Raw genomic sequence first — 25388 nt, 5'->3', positions numbered from 1 at the left:
GCTCCGCCGGGGGGGGGGGGGGGGGGGCGGGTCATCTGGGAACGTCTGGAGACAGATTTGGTTGTCACAACTGGGAGGCGGGGTGGGACGGGCATTTAGCAAAGAGTAGAGGCCAGGGATGCCGTTACCCACCCTACAATGCACAGAACGGACCCCACAAAAAACTATCTGCTCCCAATGTCAGCAGAGCACAGAGAAACCTGGTCCCAGGGCAGGGAGGCAGGAGGCCGGGCGCGGGAGCGGGAGCCAGCCCGAGCACACAGGCCTGGAGAGCACGCAGAGGCTGAGACCGCTCTAAGAAGTCAGGGTTTGGGAACCTCCGAGTACCCGGCTCTGACTACACTTTTAAAACCCTCTCCGTGGTCACGCCCCCAGCCTCCCGCACCACTACTGGAGGAAACCTGTCCACCGCCGGGGCCAACTTCCGGGGCGGAACAGGAAGTCCCGCCGGGCTTCGCGGCGGACTCGTCCAATGGGGACGCTCGCGGGGCGGGCCGAGGCGGCCGGCGGGGTAACTCTCGCGAGAAGGGCGGCGGCGACCGAGTCCCGCACAGCGAGCGAGCAAGCGGGCGGGCGGCGGACGCGCGGGCGCATGGCGGGCGCGGGCGACGAGCGGGCGCCGCTGCTGGGCGCGCGGCGGACGGCGTTCGAGGGCCGGCGCGCGGCGTGCGCGGCCGTGCTGCTGACGGAGCTGCTGGAGCGCGCCGCCTTCTACGGCATCACAGCCAACCTGGTGCTGTTCCTCAACGGCACGGCGTTCGGCTGGGAGGGCGCGCAGGCCAGCCAGGCGCTGCTGCTCTTCATGGGCCTCACCTACCTGGTGTCGCCGTTCGGGGGCTGGCTCGCCGACGTGCGGCTCGGCCGGGCGCGCGCCATCCTGCTCAGCCTGGCGCTCTACCTGCTCGGCATGCTGGCCTTCCCGCTGCTGGCCGCGCCCGCCACGCGCACGGCGCTCTGCGGGACCCCGCGCCCCACGCGCGTCCGCAACTGCTCGGCGCCGCCGTGTGCCGACGCGCCCTCCCGCTACTGCGCGCCCGCCGCGGTGTCCGCGCTCGCGCTCGTGGGCCTGGGCGTGGGCGCCGTCAAGGCCAACATCACGCCCTTCGGCGCCGACCAGGTGAGGGCTGCGCAGGTGCGGGACGAGGGCGCGGGGTCTCCCGCGGGCCCGGAAGCCCAGTACCCAGGGGGACCGCGTGCGGTGGGGGCTGCCCACCGGCGGGGCCTCCTTCCTACAGAGGGGGCCATTGGAGCTGAGACCTGGGTGGAGGGGCGGGGGGGAGTCGGGGGGAGAGCCTAGGAGTTTCTGGGCTGGGCATCCGCAAGTGCAAAGGCCCGGGGGCCGGAAGAGAGGGATGCGCGTGGTGTTGTGCTAGCAGCTACGGTGGCAGTCGTGTTGCAGGACAGAGCTCATCAATGTGTCGCGTGTACACGTATTGTATGCCTTACACTTGCAGAAGGGTATGCGACAAGTATATTTAAGACACAAAACGAAGTGGAAACAGGGATGGCTTGGTGATGTGAAAGTTTGTAAAGAGTTTGAGCTCTGTTTCGAATACAGTAGGAAGCTTTTTACGTGGTTTGAGCAGAGGGTAACGTGCTCTGATTTATGTTTCTAAAAAATTCTGTCTCTGTAGGGCGGGGGCCTGGCAGCTGTGGTGTGCCCGCGAAATCTGGTCTACTTCCTGTTTTTGGAGGGCCTACAAGCTAAGAATAAGACGGGTACTTAGGTTTTTGAACGATAGGGAAAAAGTAAAAAGATTTTTGTGACAAATGAAAATGACAGGAAAGTCAAATTTCAGCCTCCACAAGTAAAGCTTTATCGGAACACCGCTGTGCACCTTCCTGGTCACATATCGGCTACGTTGTAGCTGCTTCCACAGTACGGGAGCAGAATCGAGTAGTTGTGACAGACTGAATGTCACTTAAAATGTAAACTATTCACAACCTACCCCTTCCCAGGGAAAGCTTGCGGACGTCTGGTGTAGAGACTAGGTTGTATGGGAAGTGCTGGCAGCAGGCAGATCAGGTAGGAGTCCGTTGTACTGGCCAGGTGAGAGATGAGAGGTTTGGACTAGGATGGAGGCAGTGGACATGGAGTGAAGTGGTGGATTTAGGGTAAGTTTTGGAGGTAGAGGGAGCCGGAATTGCTGGCGGATCTTGGGCAAGCAACAGGGAAGATAACTCCTAGATTTGTGTGCTAAATAGCATGGGATTGAACATTTACGGAGGACTTACTGTTTGTCAGACCCTGTGCTGAGTCTTTAGTTCATAGGACTCGTCTGCTGTTACTGTGCCCATTTTACAGATGAGCAAATTAAGGCTTGAGAGGTTAAATCATTTGCCGAAAGTTACAGAGCTAGTACGTGACTGAGCCAGGATGCAAGAGCCTGGTCTCTGAATCTGAGGTTTAATCATACCTCAGATTAAAGGCGATGCCTTATAATGATGTTGGAAATAATAGTTCCCTAATGTCCTGAATTCTTAACTTCCTTCTTTGCACCATGGAATGTGCTTTACATACTTGAACTCATCTGAACCTCATGTGAATCTTATACCCATCTTTTAAAAGGAAACGGAGATGCAAAAAAATTTATTTCTTTTGTTGTCATATAGGTAGTGAGTGGTCAAGCCAGGGTTAAGGTGCAGGTCTGATTTCTTAATGTGTACTATAAGTGAGATGGACATTCTGGACAGTGGCTTTGGCCTTGGGGTGCCATCAGCTCACGGGCCAACTGCGAAGGCACAGGACTGGGAGTTCTGCATCTTTAAAGACCAGGCCACAGGACTGAAGTGCGCACTGACTGTTTAGGTTATGCCCCTCCCTGTGCCGAGTGCTCCTCCTATGCTGTCTTATCCAAAACCTTTCAACAATTTATATTCTATAATTGTCCCTGTTTTACAATAAACAGAGGCTTAGAGGGTTTGACCTGCCCAGGTCCACAGCAAGTGAGTGGGGAGCTGGGTTTGGACCAGGAAATTCTGAACTAAAAATTACTGCTCTCCAGTAGACAATAGACGGGTGATTAATATTCCTGAAAAGAATGAATGGTCCTGTAGACCTTCTCTAGACGGCACGACAGCATTTGCACTCTTTTGATGTGTAATTAGATGTGGATCCCTTAAGAAGAAATGTGCTCTTCTGCTAGAGAACTGGCCTGATCTTTCCTGACATGAGTCTATCACGGAAAAAGAAGAACCCACTCCAGATTCAAGGGTGTCGGAGAGACTTGACAACCAAACGCACATGTGCTTGGTGATTGGAGCCCAGCTTCTTTAAAAGCCATTTATTGGGACGATTGGGATAACTTGATTATAGACCACATATTAGATAAAGTTGCTTTGGTGTTAATTTTCTCAGGTGTGATGATGTGGTCATGTAGAAGGATGGCCTTATTTTTAGGAGATTTATAATGAAATCTTTGGGGTGAAATAATGATGCTGCAATTTATTTTTAAATAGTTCAGCTGAAAGAGTATTCAGTATATATATAGAAAAACAACTAAGGTTGTAAATGAAGGCTATAGAAGTGTATGCTTTACTAGTCTTTCAATTTTTTTGTATGTTTAAAAATTCTTTTAATAAAAAGTTAAGGAGATGTCCATGAGCTGATGCACGGGTAAAGCATATGTGGTCTCTCCATACAGTGGACTATCCTTCAGCAGTGAAAAGGGGTGAAGTACTTGCTTCAGCGTGGCCGAACCTTGAAAGCGTAATGCCACTGAGAGATGCCAGGCACAAGACACTGCATATTATATGGTTCCGTTTATATGAAATGTGTAGAACAGAGATTAGTGGTTGCCAGGGGCCAGGAGAGGGGAAAGGAAGCGACTGTAAAAGAAACGGGGTTTCTTGTTAGAGTGACGAGAATGTGGAATTGGATAGTGGGGATGGTTGGACCTCTGTGAATAGACTATTTCGAAAGGGTGAGTTTTGTAGTATGAGAATTATACTGCAGTGAAAAAAAACATGTAACAGGAAAATGTTAGTACCCTTCAGCCAGGGCACTTGCTCTGTGCCAGGTGCTGGCCGGGCTTGGAAGGGGATTTGGGAGGTGTCCCCCAGGGATGCAGCCTGCTGGGCACAGGGAGATGTGGCCCAGAGCCTGCAGTCTGGGCATGAGGCCTGCTGGCCTGTTCTTTTTTTTTTTTTTTTTTGGCCTGTTCTTCAAGACGCGTTAGTTTGACATCTCTTAGCCTTTCTGAGTTTGAGGAAATCCATTTGTATTTTTAAGGATCCCCCCCACCTTTATTATCTTGGCCGCGCCCTGCAGCTTGCAGCATCTTAGTTCCCAGACCAGGGATTGAACTCGGGCCAGGACAGTGAAAGCGCCGAATGCTAACCACTAGGCCACCAGGGGACTCCTAGGAATTTTTTTTTTTTAAATGATTTACAATGTTATGTTTCATGTGTACAGCAGAGTGATTTAGTTATACGTTTATATACATTCTTTTTCAGATTCTTTTCCACTGTAGGTTATTACAAGATATTGAACATAGTTCCCTGGGCTGTACAATAGGACCTTGTTAGTTATCTCTTTTATGTATGGGAGTGTGTATCTGTTAGTCCCAAGTTCCCAGTTTACCCCTCCCCGCTTTCCCCTTTGGTAACCCTAAGATTGTTTTCTCTGTCTGTGAGTCAGTTTTGGAAAGAATTTCATTTATGTTATTTTTTGTATTCCACATGTAAGTGATATCATGACATTCGTCTTTCTCTGACTTCACTTAGTATGATCATCGCCAGGTCCATGTTGCTGCAAATGGCATTATTTCATTCTTTTTTTATGTCCGAGTCACATTTTGAAGGTACCTTTATGCTTCTCTGGCGCTCACCTTTGTCTGGTTCTAGGAGACTCTGTGAGTGAGAGATGAATGAGGTCAGGCTGTTCAGCCTGAGAAGGAGGCCTTGGCTGACTTTTGAAGGAAGATGGATACCGGAGAGTCCAAGGGTGATGCTGATGAAGTCATGTCAGCCCCGTCTTTTCCCCCAGTGCTTAACCTTCCTCAGAGGTCATGGTCATTCTTACTGGGTGGGTCCTGTGTCAGAGGTCATGGTCATTCTTAATGGGTGGGTCCTGTATTTGAAATCATGAGCTGAAAGAACTTATTTTACAGACAAAGAGAGTAAAGATATGTTTGTTTATATTCTAGAGGGGAAAAGAAAAGTTGCACTCTAGTGCGATTAAAGGAGCTTTTCCAAATCAGCCAACTGTTTGACTCACTCCACAGGATCCTGTTTTTTTTAGCTGTACTCCTCTGAGTTGACGGCAGCAGTGTCTTTTGAGCAGTCACATGATGGTCTTGTTTGCCCCTGGTCCGGTAGGGCAGGAGGCAAGTGTACAGATGGTAATGTAATGTGACCGACATGAAGACATGAAGTGAGCGTGTCAGTCCAGGGCACGGAGGCATGTGACCTGTGGTTTATAGGAGCCAGCTTCCCATTCGTTCCAAAAAATTACTGCTGTGTGATTATTTAGGGTCTTAGTAATAGGCTTAGATTTCTAAAATAATTTTAGTGAATTACACTTGGAAGTTGAAATAAGTTGACTGCCAAATTTACCGGGATGTGTGCAGTGCTACTGTGAATAGTGAGAAGGGCCCTGATATATTTCAGTTAATATATAATCTGCGTTAATTTTAGATATGTTGTTTACTGGCCCTGTACCCTTTTAAGCTTTGCCCCCCACCCTAATTACTTGTTTTTATATCTTTAGTTATCTTTTCTCTGTAACCATTTGTCTGCTTACAGTTTTTGCTTCCCTCTGGTCTGTTTCCAGGATAGCATGAATATTTGAGTCCATATTAGTGACATTTAAATGCATCATGGGACTTCCCTGGTGGCTCAGTGGTTACGACTCCACGCTTCCACTGCCAGCAGCCCAGGTTTAATCCCTGGTTGGGGAACTAAGATCCTGCAAGCTGCGCAGCATGGCCAAAAAAATAAATAATAAATAGATAAAAAATAAATCCATTGTGTCCTCATGGAGAGCTGTCTGTCTGAGAAATGTAAGACATCCTCCGTACAAAGCATGTATTCAGTAGTCATGTCAGCAGTTGGTCTAGGACCTCTGTTCAATTCTGACATTGGGTGGGAGTCAGGTTTAAGCTCCTCCTCCTCCTGCGGTTTACTTAAAACTCAGATTTTCAGTTTGAGACGGTGGTTACCACATCATTACTTCAAGCATAGTACTTGTCATCACAATGTCCGTATTCAATCATTTTGGATTAAATTTTTTTGGAGGAACGCACGATTTTGACTATATATTTACACCTGTACTTTGATCTTTTTTTTTTTTTTATTGTACTTTGATCTTAAAAAACAGGTTGAAGTGTCACATCGTGTAGTGTGACTGCTAAAAAAATGGTTTGTGTGCATCATAACTGGTTGTTTAGGCCCCACTGAAAACCTCCTCTCTTCCTTAGAAGAGGAGATTGCTCTGTGGGTCAGAAGTCACATCTGTTACTGGGCAGGAACTGTCTAGCTGTTTCCTAACCTGTAACTGAAGGACGAGACAACAGAAGTTCCCAGACAGCGACACCTGACACAGTCTTTGTACCTGATGCAGCATCAGCCTTTAGCTAGTAACTTTGTTTAAACATTTTATGAGATGAAACTGGCTAGAAATGACCCTGATGAGTGCAGAGCACATTCTCTTGGTGTCCATGTAGACCTGAAAAGCCATCTTCAGGGAGGGACGTTATGGGGACTCACCCCCTCACAGACTGTCCCCACCAGGACAAGCTCCAGTTAGGTAAGTCTAGTGGAGAGTGTACGCCTAGAACCTGCTTGTGTTACCTGGGGCTTATGTTTGTCTAAGTTCAGGAAATCAGTGATTTTTGAGCCTTCCAGGAATCTATCCTTATCAGAACTTCCCCTGATTCCATTGAGATGCTTCCTGGTCTAAAAATAGCATGTGTTTTTGGTTTCAGCCTGTAATTTTACCCTTGTTTCAAGTTTGTCAAGGCATGGAGCTATATGGCCCTGAGGAGAAGTCCTCTGGAATGTTGTTTAAAATGCAGATTCCTGGGCCCTAAGCCCAGAGGTGATGCTTGGGTAGTCCTGGAATGTGTATTTCCAGACGTTTCCAAAGCAGGTGGTCCATGGGTGACACTCTCTGGGACTTGTTGGATTTAAGTATAGTTAAGAGATAAACTACCCAGAATCTGTAGTAATTAAAAGTGTAAGATACATCTTTTGTCAGGAGACCCGTGAATGTATCTGTAAACACCATTTTGATTGATTGATTGATTGCTACATCTCTTTTTTTTACTTTATTTTTGGCCTCAGCTTGCGAGATCTTAGTTCAGGGGATGAAACCTTGGCCCCCTCAGGGAAAGCCTCGAGTCCCAACCACTAGACCTCCCAGGAAGTCCCATGTGCTGCATTTCTTAAAGGCTGTGGTGATAACAGCAGTTGATATGAAGATACAGTAATATATAAAAACTTTGTAAATGCTTTTCATCCTTGAAGATGATCACACGTTTTAAAGTCTTTTTTCTCCCGGTTATTTTAGGTTAAAGATCGCGGTCCAGAAGCCACGAGAAGATTTTTTAATTGGTTTTATTGGAGCATTAATCTGGGAGCAATCATTTCGCTGGGGGGCATTGCCTACATTCAGCAGAACGTGAGCTTTGTCACTGGCTACATCATCCTCACTGTCTGCATCGGCGTGGCTTTTGTGGTCTTCCTCTGCGGCCAGACCTTTTTCATCACCAAGCCGCCCGACGGCAGCGCCTTCACTGACATGTTCAGGATCCTGGTGTACTCGTGCCGCCCCCAAAAGCAAACCGGGGAACGCAGTCCTAGTGGGTGAGCGCTTTGTTCTCGTCACAGACTGTTTCACATGACTTACCAGCCGCCATAAACAAAGTGCTGGCTTGTGTCTGTCCTGTGCTCACTGTGGGGGAGGGACTGGGCTGAGGTTGAAATGTGTCACACCAGCTCCAGCAGGCGGGTGTGAGGTATTTCCGTGTGCATCTTACAGACGGAAAAGCAGCCTCCCTCCCGGGCTCCCGCTTTTCCTTTCTAACCTGCACGTTGACCTTCCTCTCGCTGCTCTTATAGATGGAGGCTCCCAACTGCTTAGTTGTGTAAAAATGATAAAAAACAGAACCTTGCCGAGGGCATCAAAGAAACAGTGTAATACGCGATACATTCCTTTGAGTGAAAAACCAAGTGGTCACTGGCTTCCTCGGTGCCGGCCTGTGCTCCTTGAGCAGAAAACCGCTGCCTCCCGCTTCTGGGCCAGCAGCTAAGCCGGTCGGCGCGGCCCGTCATCCAGTGATCACTGCAGCTGCTCTTTGAAAAGGACAGGGTAGCAGAATTGAGATGCAGGTATGGTAACTCCATCATCCTGTTTGCAGGGACTTCCCGGCCCATGACCTCAGGTTTTAAAGCCAAAAGTCCCAGGGTCTGGAGAGTCCTGGGCAGACTGTGGCAGAAGGTCAGCCACCCTAGATGCAGATTAATGAAGAAACTTAGCTTGAAAAGAGACCTCAGAGTTTTTGTTGTTGTTACTTAATTGATGTATAAGTTACGTGTAGTAAAATACATCCCTTTTACCTGTACAGTTCTGGGAATTATGACAGATTTATTCTGTCATGTAACCACAGCCCAGTCAGGATATAGGATGTGTCCACCACCCCAGAAAAGTCCCCAGGACCCTTTGGATTCGAGCCTCTCAGGGAATATTGTGATCAAGGCAGGCGTTGAGATGGGTGCTCAGTCCCTGAGCCGGAGATTGACCAGTCAGCCACGTGGACCCCCCCACCCTGTGAGGCTGTTCAGCAGGCCCACCCTGCGTCTCCGCCTCCTGTGGCTTGTCTTATTTATGTCTCTGCCTCCTGTGTCTTATGTATGTCCTTGGAGCCACACCTGATGTCTGATGTTCCCCCACATGGTAGGTTTGAAGCTGTACCAGAGCAGCTTTTACGGCACCGCCCCTTTGCTCCAGGCTAAACGTCTCTGGTGGCTTCCCTTGTCCCTGTGCGGGATTCCAACGGATCTCCTAACCATCTCGGTGCCCTGGAGTTCTAGCGGGTCAGTATTGTGTTCAGAACTGCAGCTGGCGGGACCACGCTAAAGAATTTTTAACAACTGAAGCCTTATCGCCTCAGCAGCTGGCAGCAGTGCTTTACCAGGACCTCATTTTAATTAGGCAAAGCAGGGTTTCAGATCCTGGGCATTTAGCCTGTAGATTGAATACCCATTAGCAAAATGTGTCGTTAAAGTTTCAGTGCATCTGTGTGGATGGTACCCGGTAGACAGGTCCACTCTGTGGACACTTGGGTTTTAATGCACACGTGGCATGGTGAAGACGATTTGGACTTAGGAATCTATTTTCCCTTTAGGTTGGTTTTTGAAGTCTTCCTTGGCACTGTTAGAAAAGGACCAGCTTGCAGAAAAGTTGACGGTCTAGAGAATTCTCCAACTGTGCTCTGCTTATGCACAGGTTGGGGCTGTATGACCTTGGGCGGGTTAATGACCTTGCAGCGTCTTCTTTTACTTCTTACGTAGTAGGAGAGGACTCCTCTCATAGGATCATTGTGAGGTCTCAGTAAGCTGATCGGAGCCCAGTTTATGGTAACTAATTGATGAGGATGCTTTTGCGGAGGGTCAGCTCCAGAAACCAAGGAAGCACAGCCTCACCAGTGTTCCCTTATTTATGGCGCTGATTTCACCTGGCCCTGTCCCAATTTCTTTCTGCTCTAGGTTGGTCTCTGTCTTGAAGATGTTTTAGTGCTGATTTAAGATATGAAATCCATGTATATCTACTCATTTCGTCACAGTGAGTGGAAATAGTTCTAAATCCTTTTTGAGATACTTAGCTGTTTGAGTGGAGAATCTGAGAACTGACGGACTCTCCTCCTGGAAGGAGACGCACAGGTGTGCGTACAGCCTGTGTAGGCGGTCCCCGGGGGGGCACGTCGACCTTCAGGTGCTTGTCTGTGTGCCTTGTCCTTTGTGACTGTGGCTCCCTGTTGGACCCTTGTTTGTTGCAGAGTAATACACTAACGTTATGTGTGAACTAGGCAGTTTTAGATGCGTATTGACTTAGAATAGCTGTGAAAATATTTTAATGATATGAAACATAAGTAATGTAGCTTATGCTGCATATGTGCATGGCTCTGTGTGTGAAGTGAATTTATTTGATTTGAATGTATTTAGAGAAACATAGATGGTGTGATGTAGTAAGTCACTGATAGAATCTGTGTTAAGTGTACAGGGACTTTACTTTTTTTGGCCAAAAAAAAAAAAGGAGAAACTATGAATGTTTTCAAATCAAAGTATGAATAATATCTTTGGAATTTAGTGTTTCACTTTGAGTGTGTTTTTCTGATCATTTTTTCCCCACTAGACGCAGCTGTCCAAGGACAGCTGGTAGACGTATCTTTTTTTTTACTTACTCGTGTATCCTCAGCACCCAGTTAGAACAGAACGGGGCATATAGTAGGTGCTCAGTAAATATTGTTGAATTTAGTTTTTCTGTCCAAAATTTGGCTAAAATATCAAGTTATAGATTTCAGTTTTTTGGTTTTCCCTACTCTTCAGAGTAGGGAACTTTCAAGTTCACATTTAAAATGTCACTGTTAAAAGACAAAAATTATCCACAATGGTGGTAACTCAGTAAAATAGGACAGGAATTAATAAACTAGAAAGCAGACAACTGCCATTTGTATCCCAGAATTAGAAGCATTCTTAATGGTGTTTTATTTCTGGTTTTGGAGAATGGTGTGCAATTAAAACACTCTCCTCCCTCCATTTTGCCCCAATTTTTTGCCCCAAAGAGCATGTTTCTCCTTTAGAGTGTTTTGGGCTAGAAACGTTCTTGGAGTTATCCCATGGGACCTGTGCACGTTGTAAATAGTGAAACAGGCCCAGGGGGAGAGCGTGGGCAAGGCTGCCAGTACAAGAGCCAGGACTGGGAGGCCTGCCGATACTAGAGCCAGCTGAGAGTTCCTGGCCATGACCAAGGGGCCTGAGCATGAAGGGGATGCCTGGGGGTGGGAGCAGAGGGGCAGGTGGTCCTGCAGTGGTTGGGGCCCCAGGCTTTACTGCCAGGGCTGCCTGGGGTCAAATCCCAGCCCCAGTTCTCTGGCTTTGTTACCTTGGGCACATTTCTTACCCTCTCTGTGCCCTGACTTCCTCCTCCATGCAGTGCCGGGGGCTAATATGAGTGTCCTGGTGCCTGATAGGGTTGTGGTCAGGGCTGACCAGTGAGCACTCTTCCTTAATTGAAGAGCTGGTGGCTTCCCTGAGAGCCCCGCCTCCCAGTCACACCAGTGTGACTACAGTATAATAAACCAGCTCGGTTTTGTAACGAAGTCGGTGTTGGTTCAAGTCTTGACATTTGATAAATGACCTAATTTAAAATCCAGACAATCCAGCACAGTAATTTTTTCAAATGCTCACCCAGTGATGTAGCTGATGTAGTCGTCACCAGCTTCAGATGACACTGCAGGGCTTCCTCAACAGTGTGGACCGGTGGCCAGTGGGACAGAGCTGGGGGGTGAGGTCAGCCACCTCTCAGATGGTGTTGGGCGATCCTGCTGTATCTCCTAGTCTCGAGAAAAGGGTGGTGGCCACAGTCGCACTCCAGCTAGGAAGTCCTCCTGTCTGCTGTATCCGTGCATCTCCCAGTGTTGAGGAACAATCTGGGTACTGTATTGGGCGGGGACGGTCAGCAGGGAACAGATGGGGTTTAAGCATATTCAGTGCAGCAAGCTGGTTTCCTACCTCCAAACTTAATTTGTTACCAAATAACTGATTTCTGGGGGTGGAAGAAAACTAATTCCTTCATTTTATTTCCCAAAGTGAAGGTATTGGAGTCTTTCAGCAATCTTCTAAACACAGTCTGTTTGATTCATGTAAGATGTCTCGAGGAGGGCCATTCCCGGAAGATAAAGTGGAAGATGTGAAAGCTCTTGTCAAGATTGTCCCCGTTTTCTTGGCTTTGATACCTTACTGGACAGTGTATTTTCAAGTGAGTGGTGACATCCAGGTTTACTCTCCTCCACCTCCCCGTGAGTGCAGCCCTGGCACTTGTTTGGCCGTCACATCACTGAGGTGCCCAGGGTTCCCTGCTTCCTTTGTCACGAGTCTTCAGGATCTTGGAATCTTGCTTTTAGTGACGGACTCATTTTTGCTGATTTAAATGTTTTGAAAACCTTAAAACGAAGCTAAGAAGGGGGTGCTTCTGTTTTTCCAGGCCCCACCTTTTAATTTGGTTTCTCATTGGGATAATCGTTACTTCTTTTTCAAAGTTCATCTCCTGACGACTTTTATGGTGACCAAGTAATTGACCCGTCTTTTCAACCCTAACCATTGCGAGTCTCAGCACAGCGTAGTCTGGGGGAGGGGTGGCACGCTGCAGGGGTGTGACAGCCGTGCTCACATAACGACACTGCTTTTTACACCCAGATGCAGACGACGTATGTTTTACAGAGTCTTCATTTGAGGATTCCAGAAATTTCCAGTATTACAACCAATCCTCATACGGTGAGAACAGTTGAAATGATCTGCACATTGTTGTTGGGGGTTTACGTGACAATGGGATTCCTTCTTCCAATGGTAGATAGATGCTTTGCACGTGACAGCAGTTAGCCTGTTGAACTACAAGCATTCTTGTTGAAACGCAATTTTTATTTATTTCTGAGACTGTTTCCCCATTGGTTATGTCCTTTACTAGATTAAGTTGATTCTTGTCCCTTAAATATTAATATTTCCCCTAATTCTTCTTTCCCCCCAGAAAGCACAGAAACACAAATGCAAATCCCTTTAGAAGTGAAAGCCTTTTCTCAGTACCAGTGTCTTGAGACGGTCTGTTTTCCCAGGAGGTTATACTTTGTACAAATGAACTATTCTTGAAACAAGCCTTTCGCATTTAGATGTGAGTTGTCAAACAAGGGAGTGCTGACACTGCAAGGAAGTAAGCCCATGTCTTCTGCGTTCCCCACTCCAGTTCCCGGCTGCCTGGCTGACCATGTTCGATGCGGTGCTCATCCTCCTGTTAATCCCCTTGAAAGACAAGCTGGTCGATCCCATCTTGAGAAGAAACGGGCTGCTCCCGTCCTCCTTGAAGAGGATCGCCGTGGGCATGTTCTTTGTGATGTGTTCGGCCTTTGCCGCAGGTGAGAAGCCGTCTCAGGTCCTGCTCCAACCTGCCTCCAGGTGTGGGTGACTCAGGATGTGGCCGCCACTCCATGTGGCATTCAGGAGGTGTGCAGACTTCACAAGAGGACCTACTGGGATTATCCTAAACCTCAGTGGTGTTCATTTTCTAGTTTTTCATTTTATGAAGTTTAAGATTTTTTTCCTAAGGATTTGCCTTTTTTTTTTTTTTTTGAAGAATTATAACCAATGAAATGCTCTGGAAAGTGACTTTTGGGTTGAGTCAAAGGAGGCTTGTTGTCTCGCACTGATTTAGATTTTAGACCACTGTTAATTGCCAGATAGATGAAATTTTATAAATTAAAGCTGTTAAATAATCCTCAGAGCTGTGATTCTTAATGTCAGGTCCATTAATTGGCTTCATATGCCCTGAACCCTTTGCACTTTTATGTAAAATTTCGTGTGCATTTTCCTGGAGAGAAAGATTTGTATTTTCTTGTTGTTTCTTTTTTTTTCCTTTTTTTTTTTTTTTAAATCAAATACAGGTTCGTAACCAGCCTCCACCCCCCCATAAAAAAAAGAAAGAGGTTGAGAACTAATGCCAAAGTATCCCAGCACCTTTTGGGGGCTCCATTCTCTTTTCCTGATTCTTAGCTTCTGAAGTATAAGCGGAACTATCTTATGCTGATAAAACTAAGGTGTTGCTGACTTTCTCATCTTGCTCTGGAGCTCTTTCTTCATTAATATTTGAAAATTATTGAACCGTAAAATAGCTTAGTTATATAACAAGATGAGAAAAGCTGATATTCCTGCATCACCTCTACATCATCTCTGCTACGAGGAATTTAACGTTAAGCACTGCTGAGACAGGATTTAATATTCCCCGACAGAGCTTCACAGCAGCCCCTATCCACACGCACCAGGGTGAGCATATTGATGTAGTACTTAATAGATTTAGAGAAATGAGTCCCTCAGCTTAAGAAATCTATGTTCCCGACACTGGGACATCTTAGGAGACAGTTACGTTCTTTCTTAATCAAAGAGGTAACTAAAGGGAGCTTGTGTCTGAATGAAGTTTCCGCTGTGTGCTTTGTGTGTACTTCCTTTCCCTTCCAGTGCTGTGCACACGGGGAAAATAGGCCAGAGCAAATACGAGCTGGATTACGCGGGGCTCTGCAGGTTTCCTGTCGCAGAATTGGTGATGGGTAGGGCACCCTGGGGCAGAGCAGTCATGCTGGGGGGGGTGCCCTGAGCGCCTGCCATGGGCCCAACACCCCCTCTATTCCTGGACTGGGGAGCCCCTCTCCGTACTCCAACCAGCCCATCACACCCCATGGAAAGGAGTCCTTGTCCCCTCCCTGTGAGAAAGGAGAGGTTGCTGGTTTCCCAGGCGTTTTCTAGCAGGCTGTTTGCTTCCTTTAAATATCTTCTCTCTCAGTTTCATTTCTGGCTGAATAGCTTCTCCAGGCTGCCCTGAGAACCCCTGGGGCATCCCGGTGGTTTCTGTGCCTGTTTATGTGGGAAATGACAGCAGACGGGTGACTGCTGTCCGGCCGGGCAGGCAGCACTGCCTTTTAAGCAGTTCACTTCCTGCTCAGCAGGTCAGGTGGCCAGGTGGCCCACAGGCACCTGTGGGGAGGCAGGCACTCTGAACCCGTGTGACCACGGCCGCTCTGAATCCAGCACCCGCTTGATCACTTAGGAAACCCCGCCGATTCGAGGCTTTCTCTCCTGAGTGACCAGGTATTGGAAAGGAGCTTAAGGGTCACTGGTTCAAAGAGTTTCAATACTTTGCAACTTGACTTAAGCACAATTTATTAAATTTAATGTAAGCAGTGACCAGTGTTTCATTCCATTTCATTTCCAGCTCTAGTGAATATTATTTAATTGGAACATTAGTGAGCTTTGAATAGCAACCTGAAATCATTATAGCAAACCAAATTTTTAATAGTTGCCTTTTAACTTACTACATTCATCCATAATAAATCAGGAGCTTCCATTTAGTACTGTCCCTGATGGAAACAGTTTTCTTTAAAGTTTCTCAGATGAGAATCAGGCACGTCCAGGGGGTTTCTTCCAGTCTGCTTGAGAAAAAAAGAAGTGTGCTAATTTGTTAGATTTCCTTCCGCCTTAATAATTGTATGTGTTCTTAACTTACTAACATAATAGATGCTCACTGGAGAAAAGGGAGCCTTAGAAACATAAAGAAGAAAATAAAACCAACTGTAATTTTCCCAGAGATGCTCACTCCTGGGATGGTGTATATCTGTCTGATCTTGTTTGTGTGTCTGTGCCTGCATACACACGCTTTTTGTTTTTGAGAAAATGAAATTCTGATGTGTAAGCTGATTTGAGCCTGATTAAGAAAAACTAAATGTAAGAAAACCATAAAAGTATAACAACAGCTATGCTTGTTACTATAGGGAGGTAAAAAAATCCCCCAAACACAGATGAGCCATTTCCCCGCCCCATTTCCCTCCTCTCTCTCTCTCTCTCACACACATTCACACTCTCACTCTCACAGAGGTTTAAGCACTCATAATTCTACCACCATTCTGCAAGTGCATGGGAAAAATTATATGTGATGTAAGATGTGCGTATGTGTGTGTGTTTATACGTCCTTCATCACCTGCTTTAAAAAAAAAAAAAACCCTAAAGTATCCTTCCATGTCGGACATTCATCTGCAGTCCTCTGTTGTTGGGCATTTAGGAGTCTAGCTTTCGCTGTTACGTAATCACGGCAGTGAAGTTGCTCTACTTCTCGAATCCCTGAAAGTGTAACCATTACATCCTTTTTTTCGATGTGTGCCCATGACAGAGTTACTGTCCATCACCGCAGGCTGATGGCACCCATCCATCTGCCTCGCCATCTGCTCTCTCGCTTGGCTGTGCTGCAGATGCTCTGTTACCACAGCAGTCTTTAGGTAGGAGTTCGTGTCCGGGGTTCAGGGCGTGGAGAGCATCCTGAATTGGGGGCAGAGCCGTCTGAGTGCCTTTTTCTGGGTTAGAAAGGAGTTAAGAACCACTGGTCTGCAGCAGTTTTTTTTTGTGAAACTGTTATCACCGAGTCAGCCCACGGTCGTTAACAATACGTAAAGTGAGAGGAGACCTAAATTGACCTCTAACCCTACCATCCAGTGATGACCCTACACCTGTGTTTATATCTTCCTAGAATTTTTTGTCACAGCTAAATTACTCTTTTAAAAAACAGAAATGGCACAAAAGTATTCACAGTTTATAACCTAAGTATTTTTGTGTGTATGTATACACACACACCATTTTTCTATGTCAATTACAAATGTAAATTATGTTTTTTTTAACACTGACATAATGTTGCATTTTGGACTGTACTATCAGTTTTTAAAACCAGTCCTCTTATTAAATATGACGATTGACTCCAGTCTTTCCTCGCTTCAGTCAGTGCTGTGTGTACACCCTGACAGGTCCACACGGGTGTGCTTGTCCCGTGTGAAAGTGCCAGAGCAGCGTGGTGATAGGAGTGTAATCTGACTGTGTGCTTGTCACACTGATTGTGGTGTTGTGTTAATCTCTCTTCTCTGAGGGGTTACAACACGGTATATCTTTAATGTATATTATTAGAAGACTTTTTCCCCAAATATGTGAGACATTCTATTCTGTGTACAGTTTGTACCTTGTGCCCAGTTTTCTAGTGGGTTTTTCTTGTGATAGATTATAGATTGTTACTACTCAAAATTTTATCTCATGAGTATTTTTCCCATTTTTTCATTTTCCCTTTAATTTTATAACATCTTGTGAAATCTTCAATACTTCTTCACTTAGGTTCTGTATGTTTAATGATAGGTTTATTCCTAACTGCTTTTATGTATTTTGGTTTCTCACTGAGGAGATTTTTTAGAATTCTGAGTTTCAGTGAATTATTTTCAGATGGTCGCTCATCTTCAGATTGATAGTTTCTTTTCCTGCCATTCATTCAGCACTGTGTGGCTTGTGGGACCTTAGTTCCCTAGCCAGTGATTGAACCCAGGCGCTGGACAGTAGAAGCGCTGAGTCCTAACCACTGGACAACCAGGGAATTCCCATTTTCCTGCCTTCTTGATAGTCCCCCCTGTCTGCCTCTCCTTGTTCAGCAGTGTGGCCAGACTTTCTCTAAAGCCTAGTGGTGCTGGATGCTCTCCTTTTATCCCTGACTTTGAGGAGAGTACCTCAAGCTGCACCCTGCTGAAAGTTCACTCTCACCTCTTAGTCTGAAATGTGTATTCGTGATGATGTTAAATATCTAACCTCTGTTTCAAGTTTACTGAGTATTTGTGGCAGAAATGAATGTTGAGTTTTCCTCAAATGTCTTACTTGGTTTTTAAGAGGACTACATGCCCTCTTTATCCCGCCCCACACCTCCCTGCCTTTGGCTTCTCATGTTTTTTCGTTTATTTTAACGTCTGGCATTTAACTGCTCCGGCATCTCTAAACTGTTAGAAGGGCTGACTCTGCTGGTCTGATTGGAGTCTGCCGTGATTCTGTTGAGCAACTGTGCGTCTCTGTCGAACCAACCTCAGTCTGGTTTGCTGTCAGCAATCACTTAAGCTTCTTATTTTTAATGTCCCTAGTAAATCACTTATTGAGTTTTAGAAAAATAGTTAGAGTGAAGGTAAAAATAGTCTTTTAAATAAATCTGTTGTGTTTCCTTCCTCGTTTCTAGTTTCACTTTTTTGTGTTCCTTTTTCATTAGACTTGTCGGAACTGTATTTTATAATTTTTTCTTAGACGTATTTCTTGAATTTATCATTTGATTGTTTTTATGTTTTCTAACTGAAGAATTAAGATACTCATTTCTATTACTATCAGTTTGTTTTGTGATTTTTTTTTCTCTCATTTCTTGAGTTAGAGTCTTTACTTCTGTTTATTCTTTCCTGATGAACAGTAAAAACCAGGTAATTGTATGAATTGGCCTGTCACTGCTGCTTTATCAAGGTCTCTTGCATTTTGATTTAATGAGTGTTTTTTTCCCCTAAGAATATTGAAACTGATTTTTATTTTCTTTTTGATCCATGATTGATTGATTGATTGATTTGTTGGCTGCATTGGGTCTTCATTGATGCACACGGGCTTTTCTCTAGTTGTGGCGAGCGGGAGCTACTCTTCATTGTGGTGCACAGGCTCCTCATTTGCAGTGGTTTCTCTTGTTGTGGAGACAGGCTCTAGACGCGCAGACCTCAGTAGCTGCGGCACACAGGCTCAATAGTTGTGGCTCACAGGCTCTAGAGCGCAGGCTCAGTAGTTGTGGCACACAGGCTTAGTTGCTCTGCAGCATGTGGGATCTGCCCAAATCAGGGATCAAACTCGTGTCCCCTGCATTGGCAGGCAGATCCTTAACCACTGCACCACCAGGGAAGTCCCATGCTTAGGTTTGAAAAGGAATGTTTTTAATATATATTCCATTGTCCTCTACCCAGACTTCTCACACAGTTTTAAATACGTATACTTTTATTCATACGTTAGATATTGTGGTCCATTATTTCATTTGCAGTTAGCACTCTTTAAAAGCAGAACTTAATAACATCTTTACCCTAAGAAATTGGTCCTACAAGTTGTTATTTTAAGCTTTATTTTGATCTGCTTATTTTTTGTTTTGTAGAGAGTAGCTGTTTCTGACCTTGCTTACTTGCACGTGTCTTTCTGTCCGCATGACAGAGGCCGATAGTCCAGCGAGGTCTCGGTGCTCTGAGGGCAGAGGGAGCGGTTCACCGTCTCCCCCCGGTTGTGCTCTCCATGCTTTCAGTGACCCCACGGTCAACCACGGTCCGAAAACACCCACAGTACACCGAGCTATTTAGAGAGAGAAGGAGAGGACCTTCACGTAGCTTTTATTACAGTATAGTGTTATAATTTTTGTATTTTATTATTATTAGTTACTGTTGTTAATATCGCACTGTGCCTGGTTTATAAATTAAACTTTATCAAAAGTGTGTGTGTATGCAGGAGAAAACAGTGTGTATAGGATGTGGGACTGTCCTTGGTTTTAGGCACCCACTGGGGTCTTGGAATGTATCCCCCACAGGCACGGGGGGACCGCTGTATTTAGTTGGTGAGGTTAAGCCGTCTGCACAAGGAAACTGGCATTGGTAGCAGCCGTGGTCGATGTAGTAGGTTTGATAGTGCATCAGCTTACGTCTGTTACCATGAACGGAAAACCATCTCAAAATATATCACCTCATGATAAGTGAATACCATGATTATTCTTTTTATTGCAGAGCGGTTTAGCTTTCCTCTGCTCCTCCTTTTAAAAGAAACAAAAGGCGTTTAGGTGAGCAGTCCAGAGATTTGAGGATTGCGGTAACCATGTTCAATACTGGTTTCGTAAGGTGCTGCAGAATGTCCCCCGTGAAACATAGGTGACGTGACCTCTGTTTTCAGCAACCTGCTTAGGAAGCCGAAAGCGGGGAAATTGCTGAGGTCGGGGGGCCCTGGGGGAGGCTGCTCCCTGGACATTTATCCTTTCACGTATTTTCCAGAATCATAAACAAACATCTTGTGCCAAGCACCTAGTTTTTTAGTTTAATTGCAAATGTTAATGAGTAAATGCTTATAACCTACTTACGAATTGTAGGAATTTTGGAAAGCAAAAGGCTGGACCTTGTGAAGGAGAAGACCATTAACCAGACCATTGGGAACGTTGTTTACTACGCGGCGGATTTACCCATCTGGTGGCAGGTCCCTCAGTACGTGCTGATCGGAGTCAGTGAAATATTTGCCAGCATCGCAGGTGAGGGTCCTGTCCTGTCACAGCGTCATGGAGGGCACGCTGCTTCCCTCCCCGTGAGGCTGTGTCCAGACAGGAGCAGCCCCGTGCTTGGTGGGTGTGCTGGGCGGCTGTGGTTCAGAACGGGCATTGGTGAGGAGGGAGTAGTGCTGTGGCTCAGGCTCTCCTTTCTTGGTGTAAAAGCAGGATTCCCAAAACAGTGCGAAATTCATCGACCGGAGAGGGTCCACCGGAGAGGGGCAGGGAGAAGGAAGACCCCCACGGGGGCTGCCTGGTACTTGCTAACCAAGCCTGCAGTGCTGCCGCCCTGGCCGGGCCTCGGGGTCGCTCACTGCCTGGCTCTCAGTGTCTTTGTTCAAATTTATAAAGAAGCAAAGCTGATTTTGAAAACATGTTCTCACAGGCCTCTCTTCCCTATTGGTGAAATCACATGGTGGCTTGTGGACAAGTAAATTCTGTGCGGGCCTGTTTCCGGCGCTGGGAGCGAGGGAAGGAGAAAATGAGTGATAACCAGAGCCGGTGGGGCCGTGGAGGGGGTGGTTTCCACCTCTCTTCCCTCCCGTAGAGCTCACGCAGAATTTGCCACTGAACTTGCGGAGGGAATAAATCAAACAGGGTGGCCCTTCCTTCAGAGCACAGGGTACATCTCCATGTCTGGTTATTGCATCAGGAACTCAGTCTATAGATGCGCCCGCTGAAATTGTTCTGACATACTTTGCCTTTCAGGTAGAATTCGTGAGTAGACTTCCCCATTTTAGTGCAAGTACTGTGTTGGCAGATTCCCATTAGTTAAGAAGGTAGGAAAATTTTGCTTCTTCAACTTCTGTTCTTTCCATGAGGACCAAGAAATTCCAGGAGCTGACAGGTCAGATGCTGCCTTCAGGTGTGAGGGCGAGAGGTGACTGGCCGGCCGCCTCGGGGAAGTCTCTCGGGGCCTGGGTGCCATCTCAGAGCCGCGCCCCGGAGCCCGGTCCCGGGGCAGCAGCGCGGGCGCCCTGCTCCTCTCCAGAAATGCCCCCTTCCTTCCCCAGGCCTGGAATTCGCGTACTCAGCGGCCCCCAAGTCCATGCAGAGTGCCGTCATGGGCCTCTTCTTCTTCTTCTCTGGCGCTGGGTCCTTCGTGGGCTCCGGGCTGTTGGCGCTGGTGTCCCTCAAGGCCATCGGGTGGATGAGCAGCCACGTGGACTTCGGTAAGTTAAGCCGCCCCCACCCCCGTCATGACAGTGACCGGAGCCCAGAGCCCTGGTCCTCAGGCTGCGTCCTGCTCCCTGCACTGCATCAGACCATGCCCTTCACCTCGTGTACCTGCCTCCCTGCCAGTCTCCTGGGGCGGCTGGGCCTCTCCTGCCCCAGCAGCGGCTGTGATGAGCGCACTGCCTCCTCCACCTTCAGGTCCAGCGCTGTTCTTATCTTATTAAGAGGCAAATAAAGTCTACATCACAAATTTCCCTTCATGCATCTTAGTTTCATATTTTTTTTTCTTTTCCTGACAGTACCTTTTAGTTTCCTGCTGTTAAAAAAACAGTGATAGACAAGAAGTTGCCTTTTTAAGAACAAATATTACTCATGATCAATCATAGTGAGATTTTACAGCTAATACCAGTAGGTGGCATCTTGAGCAAAATCACTAGCGAGAGCTGAGAGCTTTGCTGTTTCCAGATTTATGATCGCCTTTAAACAGACCCAGGAGATGGAGGTGTCTTTCTTCTTTGTATGTTTTACCCATGAAAGTCACCATATTGCTTTTCCTTGTGTAGCCATGTGGTGTTTCCTGTCCCGGCGTACTGAGTCACTTTTAGGCTATAAATCCCCTTGAAAACCTGATGAAAGCTTAGAGACCATTCTCCAGAAATTGCAGAATTCCAAGAGCCCCCCCGTGATTCCGTTGAAATTCCTGCCTTGGAGGGGGTGTTTAGGCCCGTGGAGCCCTGATGCAACTTCCAGAACCCCGAGCCCCCACTGCCCCCCGGGCACCATCGGTGATGTAGTCCAGCTGGTCCAGCCGTGGGAGCCAGAGGTGTGCAGGGCAGGCCCCGCCTGGTTGTGGTGGCGGCGGGGATGTACTCGTTATTCCTGGCCCCCCGGAGGGTGAGGTACAGTTACCCTCCAGGGTTCCTGGTGTCACATGATGGGTTTTTGTATGTAGCACAGACCTCCTTCAAAGAAAGACTTGTTACAGGGACCAAACAACTGTAGTCTTAAGATGTAGGTTCTATTCTTTTGTTTCTGTTTTACTTTCAAATGTGTCAAAGGATTGATTCGTTTTTGTCATTTTTGTTGCTCTCCAGTGATTTAATCCTCCACCCCCCCATTACTAATTTAATAGCTGGTAGTTTACCGTCACTCATCCATCACTTCTGACAGGTAGTTGTATAAGTTTCCGCTGTGAGGGTCATGTCCATTGCTGGTGCGCGTGGCATGCGTGGACAGGTGTGGCCTGGACCCCGTTTGCTGGCATTATTTCATGAGAGGGAAGCGTCTTGTCATGTATTGTCTCAGCTGCCCTGTGCAAGGAGCACTCGGTGGTCTCTCCTTGTCTTCTCTGCAGTCCCTTCTGCGCGGAGCCCCGTGTCCAGTGACGTGGGAGGACGCGGCAGGTCAGCCCCCTCTCGGTTAGGGGCAGGTGGCTGTTGGGGACAGCGACTTGGGGAGAGGATGGGACCAGGTGACCCCCCCCCCCCATCCTTGCTTATGTAGAAGGAGCAGCAGGTGTGATCCCAGGGTTCACGGCTTCCCTGCGCCCCGTGTTCCCCTGGCTCTGCCCCACAGCAACCCCGGCGCATTAGGGCTCAGGTGGGGCTGGCCCAGCGCTTCCTGGTTGACACGTGAGTGCCTTCCTGTCAGGTTCCAGGACTGTTTCTGAAGGAAGAGTCCCCAGGTTCTCACTCTGTTGTTTCCTTCTCTCCCTGCCCTCTGGGCTTCTTGTCCTTGTTATTTAGATGGGGAATCACACCTGTGCTGGGAAGGTCTAAATGATGTGCGTTTTGTCCAGGTCTAAATGCAGGACACTTTGGAAGGCTTCCTTCTGGGCCCCCAATGGGATGAATTCTGTTCTGACGTCGGGCCCACTGAGTCCTGTGGCCCCTCTCGTCCTCTGCCGTGGCCGTGGCCATGGCCATCGCTTTCACTCAGCACGGAGTTCTCAGAGTCATCCCCAGTGATTGGGTCTCTGTTATTTCTGCAGAGTATCCACTGTAGGAATAAGTCACAGTTCACGTAGCTGTTCTGCTGTGCGTGGGTGTTCGTGGCGTGTCCAGTTCGAGGCTGTCACAAATAAGCAGCTGGGAATGTTCTTGTGCGTGCATTGGAGGACACGTGAGCTTGTTTCTTGGGGCCCAGGAGTCTGTTCTATCAAGGATAAAACACCCAAAGTTTACCGTCTACAAGCAGTTACTTTCTGTCTGTGAAGAGGCCCAGGAGAGTACCCGGTGATGACTTTTCGGTGGTGGATGCAGTTCTGAATACCTTCCTGACCCCAGATTGAGGGTGGCCCAGATGGGGAGCATGCAGTGTACAGTCTGCTCAGCCTGCCGGCTTTGCGCTCTGGACATTTTAAGTGACTGTTTAGTTTGGGAAGACGCGTGATTCAGAGCCGGCACTTAGACGGCATGACTGGTGATGTGATGACAGCCGTGCTGAGGTGGCACCGACCAGCCCTGCCGTCCGTGGTGCCAGCAAACCAGGCTCTGGGGGCGGGGGTCTCGGTGCCCAGGACAGAGTGTGGGGACGTGTGAATGCTTCTTGTACACACCTGTATTGTATCTGTTCATTAGTTCCATTTTTAATAAAGGCAGTTCTAACATCTGATTTTAATGAGCACACGTTCAGATAGAAAAAGGAAGTTCCGCAATAACCCAGCTTGACAGAGAGCGTCAGGGGAGGGGAAGTCTGGTGTTTGAAGTCAGCAAATTGGAGATGCTGTTGAAGCCCATCAGGGAGCACAGCAGCTTTCCTCCTCAGACACCTTCTTCCTCTAGAGACGTTGCTGCTGCTCTGTGTGTCCGGCAGTGTGTCAGGCACTTTGTAGCTGGTGGCAGTAGTGTCAGCGGGAGCCAGGGTGACATGCTCCACGTGGCCCTGGTGTCCCCTGCTCACAGCCCTGCATCTCCATGCCCCGTGGCCGTGGTGGGTGGTGCTGGGAAACCTCGGCTCTCAGTGGAGAGATGGCCGGTGTGCAGACCCGGTGGCCCTGGACCTGCATCTGAGCTGGGGGTCCTGACCGGCTTGGTGAGGAGCCGACCACGTGGCCAGGTGCTGTAGCGCGGTACCCGTGCACTCACGCCCCACGGCAGCTGTGTCCAGGCAGCACCGCGCTCCCACATTTGAGAGGTGAGGAAACGGGACCCAGAGACCAAGACACTTGGGTTCGGGGCTCGTCGGTCGAGCTCCGTGGTCCATGACCTTTACTTTACCGCCGCCGCCTCGGGACGCCCTGCCTTGGGGACCTGAGCGGGACCTGGCATTCTGTGTGTCGGCTCTTAGAGTTACAGTGGCACCTGTGCATCCACGTGAAGCCTGAAGTTTTTAAGGGGAGATGTAAAAGCAAGCTCATGCCTTCCCCGAGCACGTGGAGTGTGTGTCCCGCCATCTGCCCTGGCAGGTGACGGGCTCAGTGGAGTGTGTGTAATGTCAGGTGATGACGCGGGAGTCCAGGACTCACACCTGCCGTGGTGTCCAGGCTGCATGCTGGCCCGAGGCGCGGTGTTGAGAGACGTGTGCAGGCTCTAGACCCGGGTTAGGAGGGCCGTCCGCGTCAGGGTCTGGCGTGGAGACAGTCAGGGCTCCTGGTCACCTGTGCGGCAGGAGGGTTGCTGTCCAAGACCTCGGCTGCAGCCCGTGTTGAGACACGGCTGACTTCATGGTGGCTTTGGAAACAAAACACTGGCGTATTTTGAATTAGGGATAAGATTCTTTTCTCTATTTTTTTTTTTCTTTTAGGACCATAGTTAAAAAAGTCACCCCAACCTTTGTAGGAACCAAGTTAAATGTATAAAATCTTTTAAGCACTCCCTCTAAATGCAGCTTCCGTGCTTCTCTTTCCTTTTCTCCAGGCAACATTAACGGGTGCCACTTGAACTATTACTTTTTCCTTCTGGCCGCTGTTCAAGGAGCTACCCTCCTGCTTTTCCTCGTTGTCTCTGTGAAATACGACCGGCAGCGGTCGAGAGCGAATGGCATGCCCACCAGGAGGAGGACCTGATGCTCCCGCAGCCCTGTCAGGTCTGTTGGATGGACAGACAGCCGGACAGATCCGTGGGAGGGAGCTTGGAGAGCAGAGGGGCTGACTTTCCCGAAACTTGCGTGGTGTCGCGGTTGGTTTCTCCTTTTCTGCCCGGTGACCTAGGTAAGTGCCTTGCTGCAATCTGTCTCCTGCTGCCCGGGGCCTGTCTGGAGCAGAAGTGCAGGCACACTGCGCGCTGCTTCCCGCCACTCAAGACCCTGTTCCTCCTGCAACTGGTTTCCCTGCTGACAGACACCGCCGCCGCGCATGCAGTCGCGGGCTACGACACCCGTGCTGGGTGGCCTCCCAGTATTGTAAACG

General features: G+C 48.0%; 1 protein-coding gene across 1 annotated transcript; it reads left to right on the top strand.

Annotated features, from left to right (window-relative positions):
- Positions 1-526: 526 nt before the first annotated feature.
- On the top strand, positions 527-25181 carry SLC15A4 (solute carrier family 15 member 4). The gene is made up of 8 exons (XM_057744546.1): positions 527-1117; positions 7511-7806; positions 11812-11980; positions 12418-12495; positions 12959-13127; positions 19694-19849; positions 20878-21036; positions 24898-25181. The coding sequence occupies exons 1-8, from the start codon at positions 593-595 to the stop codon at positions 25044-25046; spliced, it is 1701 nt and encodes a 566-aa protein (XP_057600529.1). The 5' UTR covers positions 527-592; the 3' UTR covers positions 25047-25181.
- Positions 25182-25388: the final 207 nt, after the last annotated feature.

This window comes from Hippopotamus amphibius, chromosome 8, assembly GCF_030028045.1.
Source record: "Hippopotamus amphibius kiboko isolate mHipAmp2 chromosome 8, mHipAmp2.hap2, whole genome shotgun sequence".
In the NCBI taxonomy this organism is placed as follows: Eukaryota; Metazoa; Chordata; class Mammalia; order Artiodactyla; family Hippopotamidae; genus Hippopotamus; species Hippopotamus amphibius.
The sequence above is the reverse complement of the archived record's forward strand: the minus strand, read 5'-3'. Positions and strand labels throughout refer to the sequence as shown.